General features: G+C 45.6%; 1 protein-coding gene and 1 pseudogene across 1 annotated transcript; both read left to right on the plus strand.

The window, feature by feature from the left end:
* The first annotated feature begins 1,581 nt into the window (after nt 1-1,581).
* Nucleotides 1,582-2,097, plus strand: LOC120021120 (claudin-4-like). The gene has a single exon (XM_038964760.1). The coding sequence runs from the start codon at nt 1,582-1,584 to the stop codon at nt 2,095-2,097; it is 516 nt and encodes a 171-aa protein (XP_038820688.1).
* Nucleotides 2,098-9,768: 7,671 nt separating this feature from the next.
* Nucleotides 9,769-10,142, plus strand: LOC120021121 (annotated as a pseudogene).
* The last annotated feature ends 1,454 nt before the right edge of the window (nt 10,143-11,596 follow it).

An 11,596-nucleotide genomic window follows, 5' to 3' on the forward strand; every position in this document is an offset into this window, starting at 1 on the left:
TGTGAAGTGCACCAGTCCCTCCTGCAGCGAAGTACCCACACAACATGATGCTGCCACCCTGTGCTTCACGTTCAGGATGATGTTCTTCAGTTTGCAAGCCTCCCCCTTTTTCCTCCAAACATAACGATGGTCATTATGGCCAAACAGTTCTATGGTCCTTGACTAGTCTCTCAAAGCACTTCATGATGACGGAAGTGAGTGCTACGGGGCGATAGTCATTTAGCTCAGTTACCTTCACTTTCTTGGGAACAGGAACAATGGTGGCCCTCTTGAAGCATGTGGGAACAGCAGACTAGGATAAGGATTGATTGAATATGTCCGTAAACACACCAGCCAGCTGGACTGCGCATGCTCTGAGGACGCGGCTGGGGATGCCGCCTGGGCCGGCAGCCTTGCGAGGGTTAACACGTTTAAATGTTTTACTCACGTTGGCTGCAGTGAAGGAGAGCCCGCAGGTTTTGGTAGCGGCCGTGTCAGTGGCACTGTGTTGTCCTCAAAGCGAGCAAAGAAGTTGTTTTGTTTGTCTTGGAGCAAGACATCGTGGTCCGCAACGGGGCTGGTTTTCCTTTTGTAGTCCATGATTGACTGTAGACCCTGCCACATACCTCGTGTCTGAGCCGTTGAATTGCGACTCTACTTTGTCTCTATACTGATGCTTAGCTTGTTTGATTGCCTTGCGGAGGGAATAGCTACACTGTTTGTATTTGGTCATGTTTCCGGTCACCTTTCACTGATTAAAAGCAGTGGTTTGCGCTTTCAGTTTTGCACGAATACTGCCATCAATCCACGGTTTCTGGTTGGGGAATGTTTTAATAGACGCTGTGGGTACAACATCACCGATGCACTTGCTAATAAACTCACTCACCGAATCAGCGTATTCATCAATGTTATTGTCCGACGCTATGCGGAACATATTCCATTCCACGTGATCGAAGCAATCTTGAAGCGTGGAATCCGATTGGTCGGACCAGCGTTGAACAGACCTGAGCACGGGCGCAAAAGGGGGTCGGGCGCAAAATGGAGTCGTGGTCAGATTTTCCGAAAGGAGGGCAGGGGAGGGCTTTATATGCACGAAATACTGCATAGTTTCCTAGGAACGCGAAGCGAGGCGGCCATCTCCGTCGGCGCCGGAGTGTATTAGGTTAGGATTGGGTTGAGGGAAGACTAAAACAGGTTTAATTACGTCTTTAGCCCAACTCAGATTGGGAAGCTTCCATTTTCATCAATTTCCTATATTTTTACGATAGTTATTATATTATAATTATCCCTATTTGGTAATTATTGGTTTATTCTAGGTTGGATCTCAACATTCCATATTGTTACACAAGGCTGTTTGATGAGTTTGAAACTGAGTAGAGTTTTTCACCCATTTGGGTCACAACCACATAAAGCCCCACATACGTGTTAATAGGATGTCTGTTTCCATGACAACATATTTAAGTGACATCACAGCATCGAGTAGTTATAGAGGTCTTCTGAGTGGATCAGCTCTCCATTCTTACAGAAGACCTCAGGAACAAACTTCGGAGTGAACGAATGAGCTGAACGAGACGCAGTCAGGGAGACAGTATTTTGATGGGCATGGATATTATGGATATCGTTGAAATGGTGGAGATCGTGGGCATCGCCCTGGGAGTCATAGGATTAATACTGACCATTGTGATCTGTGCTCTCCCCACCTGGATAGAGACAACCTTCTTAGCAGCTAACTTTACCAACACAGAGATGGTCTTGTACGGCCTGTGGATGAGCTGTGTGACACAAAGCACGGGACAGACACAATTTAAGGTGTACACCTCCATGGGATATTGGGAATACGTTCTGCAGCCTGCCAGAGCCATGATTCTCACTACCATCATCCTGGGGGTTCTGGGGGATCTGTGGGTCATGGTCTCCATGGTCGGAGCCAAGGGCACCAACTGCATCAAAGACAAAACATCTCAGGCCAAGTTGATCATTATCGCTGCAATACTTTTCATCCTGGACGGAATTCTCATCCTCATCCCTGTTTCCTTGGTAGCCAGATCAATTATCAGCGACTCCTCCACGCAGATCGAAGGGAAGCCTGAGCTGGGGGACTCACTGTACACCTCCTGATTGGAGGGGTCTTACTGTGCATCAAAGTGGGAGACTTTGGATGGAATGGGAATCTTTGGATGGATAGTCTCCCTAGTGCCCTGTGCTATCTCTATATTGTGCCTAGGACAACATACTCATCTCCTCCATCTTGGGAGCTCTAGGAGTGATGGGGTCCATCTTTGGGACCAGGTGCTGTAACTCCATCAAGAGTAACAGGACCAGGGTCAAGGCCAGGTTCATCGTTGGAACACAACAATATTATGGGGAATGGGAGTGAGAGGGCTACTACCACAGTGTTGGAAAGGGATCACAGCAGTGATTGAATGAGGGTATGAGGCATGCGTTGAGGTGTTCAGAGGAATGACTTCAGTGCAGGACAGGACTTGTCTGGGAAGACAAAAAACAATACACAACACACTACACAGTTAGACCAAACAGCTAAGAATGAGTTAGTCCAAGCAAGGAGTAAAACCATTGATGTGTAATAATGTAATTGTGTTTGTGTATGTGATTGACTCTACATAGAGTAATGAGAGAAAATGGATAGGGGTACTCACAGTGCTTGGAGAGGAAACTTTCAATGTGCCAGTGGATGAGCGGGCACATGAGATGTTGCTTCATTTCCTGTCAGGACAGAGTTGACAATGGTAGTAGAGTGGACTGGTCATCACCTCTTAAATCAGGGAACAGGAGGGGACTTTGCTGGAAAAACAAATAGCAGATACATTCCATTACAGCTGCGATATCGTAGCTTTGAACATGTTTCTCCGTGAAGTTAAACACAGAGTTGGCATCTCACCCATTTGACACATCAAAGTAGCCCGAGAAACGTTCCTGAATAACGCCCTGATCATCCACATTAGAGGTCGACCGATTATAATTTTTCAATTCCGATACCGATTATTGGAGGACCAAAAAAAAACGATACACATTAATCACCCAATTTTTATATATATTTGTAATAATGAGAATTACAACAATACTGAATGAACACTTTTATTTTAACTTAATATAATACATAAATCTATTTAGTCTCAAATATATAATGAAACATGTTCAATTTGGTTTAAATAATGCAAAAACACAGTGTTGGAGAAGAAAGCAAAAGTGCAATACGTGCCATGTAAAAAAGCTAATGTCTAAATTCCTTGCTCAGAACATGAGAACATATGAAAGCTGGTGGTTCCTTTTAACATGAGTCTTCAGACTATTTCTCTCTATACATTTGTATTTCATATACCATTGACTATTGGATGTTCTTATAGGACCTATAGTATTGCCAGCCTAATTTCGGGAGTTGATATGCTTGAAGTCATAAACAACGCTGTGAAGCAAGCATTGCGAAGAGCTGCTGGCAAACGCAGGAAAGTGCTGTTTGAAAGAATGTTTACGAGCCTGCTGCTGCCTACCACCGCTCAGTCGGACTGCTCTATCAAATATCAAATCATAGACTTCACTATGATATAATAAACACACAGAAATACGAGCCTTTGGTCATAAATATGGTCAAATCCGGAAACTATAATTTCGAAAACAAAACCTTTATTCTTTCAGTGAAATATGGAACCGTTACGTATTTTATCTAACGGGTTGTCACGATCGTCTTGAGGTGAAAGAGTGGACCAAGGCGCAGAGTGATATAAATACATCTTCTCTTTTCTAATGAAGAAGAAACAAACACGAACACTAATACAAAACTAAACAAAAACAACAAACGACCGTGAAGCTATACAAACTACGTGCACACATGCAACATAGACATAGACAATTATCCACAACCTGTCTAATGCCTATGGCTGCCTTAAATATGGCTCCCAATCAGAGACAACGATAGACAGCTGTCTCTGATTGAGAACCACTCAGGCAACCATAGACATACCTAAACACCTACACAACCCCATAAACTCTACCAAAACCCCCTAGACACTACAAACACCCTTGACTAGACAAAAACACACAAACATCCCCCATGTCACACCCTGACCTAACTAAAATAATAAAGAAAACAAAGATAACTAAGGCCAGGGTGTGACAGTACCCCCCCCCCCCCCCAAAGGTGCGGACTCCGGCCGCAAACCTGACACAGAAGGGGAGGGTCCGGGTGGGCCTTCTTATGGCGACGGCTCGGGTGCGGGACGTGGCCCCCACTTCACCATAGTCACTACCCGCTTTGGTGGCGCCTCTGGAGCGGCGACCCTTTCAGCGAGTCCTGGACTGAATACCTTTCTAGAGGGCGCCACTGGACTGAGGGGCAGCTCCGGACTGAGGGGTAGCTCCGGACTGAGGGGCAGCTCCGGACTGAGGGGCAGCTCCGGACTGAGGGGCAGCACATGACTGGCGGACGGCTCTGGCAGATCCTGGCTGGCGGGCGGCTCTGGCAGATCCTGGCTGGCGGGCGGATCTGGCAGATCCTGGCTGGCGGGCGGATCTGGCAGATCCTGGCTGGCGGGCGGATCTGGCAGATCCTGGCTGGCGGGCGGCTCTGGCTGCTCCTGACTGGCGGGCGGCTCTGGCTGCTCCTGACTGGCGGGCGGCTCTGGCTGCTCCTGACTGGCGGGCGGCTCTGGCTGTTCCTGACTGGCGGGCGGCTCTGGCTGCTCCTGACTGGCGGGCGGCTCTGAAGGCTCAGGACAGACGGCGGCTCTGAAGGCTCAGGACAGACGGGCGGCTCTGAAGGCTCAGGACAGACGGGCGGCTTTGAAGGCTCAGGACAGACGGGCAGCGCAGGCGGCGCTTGGCAGACGGGCAGCGCAGGCGGCGCTTGGCAGACGGGCAGCGCAGGCGGCGCTTGGCAGACGGGCAGCGCAGGCGGCGCTTGGCAGACAGGCAGCGCAGGCGGCGCTTGGCAGACAGGAAGCGCAGGCGGCGTTGGGCAGACGGGCAGTGCAGGCGACGCTGGGCAGACGGACAGCGCAGACGGCGCTGGGCAGACGGCAGACTCTGGCCGGCTGAGGCGCACAGTAGGCCTGGTGCGTGGTGCCGGAACTGGTGGTACCGGGCTAAGGACACGCACCACAGGGCGAGTGCGTGGAGGAGGAACAGGGCTCTGGAGACGCACTGGAAGCCTGGTGCGTGGTGTTGGCACTGGTGGTACTGGGCTGGGGCGGGGAGGTGGCGCCGGATATACCGGACCGTGCAGGTGTACTGGCTCCCTTGAGCACTGAGCCTGCCCAACCTTACCTGGTTGAATGCTCCCCGTAGCCCGACCAGTGCGGGGAGGTGGAATAACCCACACTGGGCTGTGTTGGCGAACCGGGGACACCATGCGTAAGGCTGGTGCCATGTATGCCGGCCCGAGGAGACGCACTGGAGACCAGACGCGTTGAGCCGGCTTCATGGCACCTGGCTCAATGCCCAATCTAGCCCGGCCAATACGAGGAGCTGGAATGTACCGCACTGGGCTATGCACACGTACAGGAGACACCGTGCGCTCTACCGCATAACACGGTGTCTGCCCGTACTCTCGCTCTCCACGGTAAGCACGGGGAGTTGGCGCAGGTCTCCTACCTGACTTCGCCACACTCCGTTGTAGCCCCCCCCCCCCATAAAAAAAATTTGGGTTTGACTCTCAGGCTTCCAGCCTCGTTTCCGTGCTGCCTCCTCATATCGCCTCCTCTCGGCTTTAGCTGCCTCCAGCTCTTCACGAGGGAGGCGATATTCTCCCGGTTGTGCCCAAGGTCCCTTACCGTCCAGTATTTCCTCCCAAGTCCATGAATCCTGTGTATGTTGCTCCTGCTGCTGCTTAACACGCTGCTTGGTCCTTTTGTGGTGGGTAATTCTGTCACGATCGTCTTGAGGTGAAAGAGTGGACCAAGGCGCAGAGTGATATAAATACATCTTCTCTTTTTTAATGAAGAAGAAACAAACACGAACACTAATACAAAACTAAACAAAAACAACAAACGACCGTGAAGCTATACAAACTACGTGCACACATGCAACATAGACATAGACAATTATCCACAACCTGTCTAATGCCTATGGCTGCCTTAAATATGGCTCCCAATCAGAGACAACGATAGACAGCTGTCTCTGATTGAGAACCACTCAGGCAACCATAGACATACCTAAACACCTACACTGAACACAACCCCATAAACTCTACCAAAACCCCCTAGACACTACAAACACCCTCGACTAGACAAAAACACACAAACATCCCCCATGTCACACCCTGACCTAACTAAAATAATAAAGAAAACAAAGATAACTAAGGCCAGGGCGTGACACGGGTGGCATCCATAAGTCTAAATATTGCTGTTACATTGCACAACCTTCAATGTTATGTCATAATTATGTCAAATTCTTGCAAATTAATTACGGTCTTTGTTAGGAAGAAATGGTCTTCACACAATTTGCAACGAGCCAGGTGGCCCAAACTGCTGCATATACCCTGACTCTGCTTGCACAGAACTCAAGAGAAGTGACACAATTTCCCTAGTTAATATTGTCTGCTAACATGAACTTATTTTAACTAAATATGCAGGTTTAAAAATATATACTTGTGTATTGATTTTAAGAAAGGCATTGATGTTTATGGTTAGGTACATTGGTGCAACGCTAATGCGCTTGTTAAATCATCACCAGTTTGGCGAAGTAGGCTGTGATTCGATGATAAATTAACAGGCACCGCATTGATTATTTGCAACGCAGGACAAAGGCTAGTTAAACTAGTAATATCATCAACCATGTGTAGTTAACTAGTGATTATGTTTGTTATAGGATAAGTTTAATGCTTGCTAGCAACTTACCTTGGCTCCTTGCTGCACTCGCGTAACAGGTGGTCAGCCTGCCACGCAGTTGTGGAGTGCAATGTAATCGGCCATAATCGACGTCCAAAAATGCTGATTACTGATTGTTATGAAAACTTGAAATCGGCCCTAATTAATCGGTCAACCTCTACTCCACATACCTGACGATAACTGACAACTGCAAGCAGACTGGTGGCACCATAGGTCCCAGAGCAGGGGGGCAATTTTTACCCTCGGGGGCCCGGAGTTTTTCCTTATCTGTTAAACTCTGGACCCTATAAGGTATAACAGTGATTAATCAGTTATGATGCTATGATGGGACCAGTTTTTCCTAAATCAGGTCACTTGGTTTTAAAAAACTGAGAGAAAAACTCCTGGCCCTAGGGGGGGATGAAAACCCTGTCAAACTGCAGCAACCTTATATTTGTTCATATTAATTATATTTACACTAGATTAGGAAGGGGATTTCCTCTGCCCAGACACACAGACAACAACTGATAGACAATAGAACTCACAGGGCTGAGCTTTATGAATGTTTGCATCATGCAGTTCTATGCAACTGTAGGCCTTATAAAAATCTACTCACATCTGTCATCACTATTATGTTGATGGACTAATTCCAGTTAATACTTTTTGGATTGAAAACGTATTGGCAGCCTAGCCAGCCCAGTTTTGAATATAAACCAAATTTGATCACATTCACGTTTTCTCCTGACACACAAATGGACTATATATACATAACGTTACCAATTAGTTACCCTGACCAAATGGACAGTGCATATAGACTGTATGCATCTGCTCTTTATTAGTAGCTTACAGTTGATCAGACTGAAAAATTGTCTAGTTTTCATCCCATACAGCAGATTTCTAATGTTTAGGTGAACCTAGACTGCTGCAACATTTATATCATCAGTTTTTGATTGTCTCTGTCCGGAGTGATTGTGTTTTAATCTTTGCAAAATAAATTCCAGAGGAAAGTGAAAAGCCTACTTGAGCACACGCGAAAAAATGCTCTGCGTCAACCTCTCTCTGTAATATTTTAATCGATGTTGCGATGGAAGATATCAAATCATTCCGAATTGATTTTCTACATCCCAGAAAAGACAGTCGAAAGTTCGATAAGCTCAGCAAGTAAAATATTGTTGTTACGTGCAATTACCTCTGCGAGCTCATTGTAGTTTCCCCTGTCGCCGGAACATTCCCTCTCGTAGTGTCATCTAAAAGAAACATTCTTTCAGGCCCAAAAACACAGTGGTGTTGATAAGCTGCTTGAGAACATCCCCATTTCTTCTTACTTTCTCGTTGCGTCGCGCAGTCTGAATACACAGACCTTTGTCTTGATCGATGCAGCTTTTTCTCAGAAGCTTGAGCCTGATGTGGGCATTTATATGCTGCCTGCTGAACGATCCATGTTCTTCGGGTCACTGTACCCACCTTTCGACCAGAGTTGGCCATTCTACCATTCTGGTGGAGAAAACTGCACACTTGTGCTAGTAGCTAGCTAGCTACTGAAGTTAACAAGGCAAATTTTTATAAATTGCACAAACTGGACACAAAAATAAAGTTCTAAAACCAAGAAAAATATTTATAATATACGTCCTCTCTCCTGTAAATTGAAAAAAATAATTTGAATTGAATATCAAAAGTTTTGATTGGATTGATGAATTCCTCCGGAATTCCTCCGGAAGTGGTCATAATTACCATTTATGTCTATGGAAGGGGGTGAGGCCTACGAGCCTCCTAGGTTTTGTATTGAAGTCAATGTAGCCAGAGGAGGATGGAAGCTAGCTGTCCTCCGGCTACACCATGGTGCTACCCCAGACAGAGCAGTTGAAGTTACTGTAGACCTTCAATGCAAAAGTGTGTTTTAACAAATGATTTGGTGACATATGAATATATATTAAACAGTTTTATCTAAAAAGGATAACTTTGTTAATGTTTCACTATTCTATTTTCATGACATTTCACTGAGGAGGATGGTCCTCCCCTTCCTAATCTGAGGAGCCTCCACTGTGTTCAATGTTAGAATATTGTAAGGGACCAGACAGTTGTGAAAGAAACATAGTTATTGTTCCACCTTGTCTTTAACACGTCAAAGAGGAGTTTATGACATATTGTGATCAAATATTCAGTTAATTTAGACTGGGAGGAGAAATTCCTGAGGAGACTGCAATGAAGGGACATATTCTCACTGTTTCCTCTCTGATGTTCTATAACAGTATTGATACTTCTCTTTATGTTTCTTTAAAATGGGATGAATTTAAGTAGAGAAATAATTGAATCAGTAGTTGATTGTTTAATCCTGTTAAAGATGTTCAAATAAAAAAATAAAAAAGTGTTTCCTGGTTGCTGCTGTGCATTTCCTGTTTATGTTCACCACGTTAACCACAAGCCTACAGTCAGTGACTGGGACCTTCTGACTGAAACATGTATCAAAGTGTATAATTATTTCAACTATGTTTATGAAACTGTTATCATTAGTCTATTTAGTCTATTATATAGTTAATTTCAGTCCATGGATCGTACCTTAAAATTATTTATTTCACACTCAAGGGTTTTTCAGCATGTAGTTTAAATCTAATTGAATGTCACTAGTATCTCCGTTAAGTGTGTGTCAACCACATACCGCCCCACATCTGAACGAATAAGTTCCTTTGCAGAAGTTAGCAATAAGGCAATATTGCACAAGATCCCCTGAAACCTTTTGAAGACTATGAAGCTTAATTCAGTTCTGTGCATTTATATCGAAAAACACTGGGCTGTGTTAACATAAGATCATATAAGATACTAGTGATGGAATTTAATTGAGCCAGTGTGCAGACTGGCTAGCTTCAAATCAATTAAAATTTCATTTGTCACATGTGCCGAATAGAACAGGTGTAGTAGACCTTACAACATTGTCACCTCTTATGTAACCTGGGACCTGACCTGAGACCTGATGCAGTGTAAGGTCTACAACTCCATGCTGGCCTTACTTCAGAAGCTGCAGGCCGACCGAGCCATGACCATCATCGCCATCATCTTCTGGGTTCTGGGAGTCTCCATAGTCAGGGCCAAGTGCACCAACTACATCAATAACAAAAAGTCCAAGGCCAAAGTAATGATCATCTCCAGAATGATCTTCATCCTGGCTGTAATCCTGGTGCTCGTTGCTGTCTCCTGGACGGCCAGCACCATTTGGGGGAGTTGGGGGCCTCACTCTACATCTGCTGGGAGGCAGCGGCCCTGCTCCTGGTTATGGGGGTCATACTGTGCAGCTCCTGCCCACCTAGTGAGATTGAGTCATGTTTTTGGGAGCCTTTGGATGGATAGTCTCCCTAGTGCCCTGTGTTGTCTGTATAGTAGTTTCTTATGGACCCTCCAGTTGGGTCAAATGGGCTCTGAAGACGATCACTTCCATCTCCTCCATCCTGGGTACTCTAGGAGAGATGGGGTCCATCTTTGGGGCCAAGTTTTTATTTGCATCAAGAGTAACAGGACCCGGGTCAAAGTCAAGTTTATCAGTGGAACATTCTTTATCCTGGCTGGTATCCTCCAGCTCACCACTCTCTTCTTGGTTGACCATTACATGATTCAGAATATCCCATACCTGCTGGATCATTTTGGTGTTTTGGGTTACTTGGCTGAATTCAATAGGTGGCCTGACTCCATGCTCCTGACACGAGGGACCAAACTCTGCTGCTGCATCTTCAAGAGGAACCAGCCAGATTTAACGACGACTCAATCAACCTCCCGCTAACAGCTGCAAAAGGTCATAGAGGAGTTTATGTCATATTGTGGTGGGACCATAGTCTGACGCAGCTGCTGCTGCTACTACTTTCAGAGAGACATTCCCAACTTAACAACTCTAAAAACTAAAAACTAAACATGGTTGTGTTCGCCTTAGCAATCTCACTGGAATAAAGACCTCCTCCATTACTGCCATTATTGAAAGAGATCGTGATACCTCACATCTCAAAATAGGGCTACTTATTGTTAGATCCCTTAGTCCCAAGGCAGTTATAGTCAATGTACTAATCACTGATCATAATCTTGATGCGATTGGCCTGACTGAAACATGGCTTAAGCCTGATGAATTTACTGTGTTAAATGAGGCCTCACCTCCTGGTTACACTAGTGACCATATCCCCCGTGCATCCCGCAAAGGTGGAGGTGTTGCTAACATTTACGATAGCAAATTTCAATTTACAAAAAAATAAAATTACGTTTTCGTCTTTTGAGCTTCTAGTCATGAAATCTATGCAGCCTACTCAATCACTTTTTATAGCAACTGTTTACAGGCCTCCTGGGCAATATACAGCATTCCTCACTGAGTTCCCTGAATTCCTATCGGACCTTGTAGTCATAGCAGATAATATTCAAATTTTTGGTGACTTTAATATTCACATGGAAAAGTCCACAGACCCACTCCAAAAGGCTTTCGGAGCCATCATCGACTCAGTGGGTTTTGTCCAACATGTCTCTGGAAATACTCACTGCCACAGTCATACTCTGGACCTAGTTTTGTCCCATGGAATAAATGTTGTGGATCTTAATGTTTTTCCTCATAATCCTGGACTATTGGACCACCATTTTATTACGTTTGCAATCGCAACAAATAAACTGCTCAGACCCCAACCAAGGAGCATCAAAAGTCGTGCTATAAATTCTCAGACAACCCAAAGATTCCTTGATGCCCTTCCAGACTCCCTCTGCCTACCCAAGGACGTCAGAGGACAAAAATCAGTTTACCACCTAACTGAGGAACTCAATTTAACCTTGCGCAA

This window comes from Salvelinus namaycush, chromosome 26 (genome assembly GCF_016432855.1).
Source record: "Salvelinus namaycush isolate Seneca chromosome 26, SaNama_1.0, whole genome shotgun sequence".
In the NCBI taxonomy this organism is placed as follows: Eukaryota; Metazoa; Chordata; class Actinopteri; order Salmoniformes; family Salmonidae; genus Salvelinus; species Salvelinus namaycush.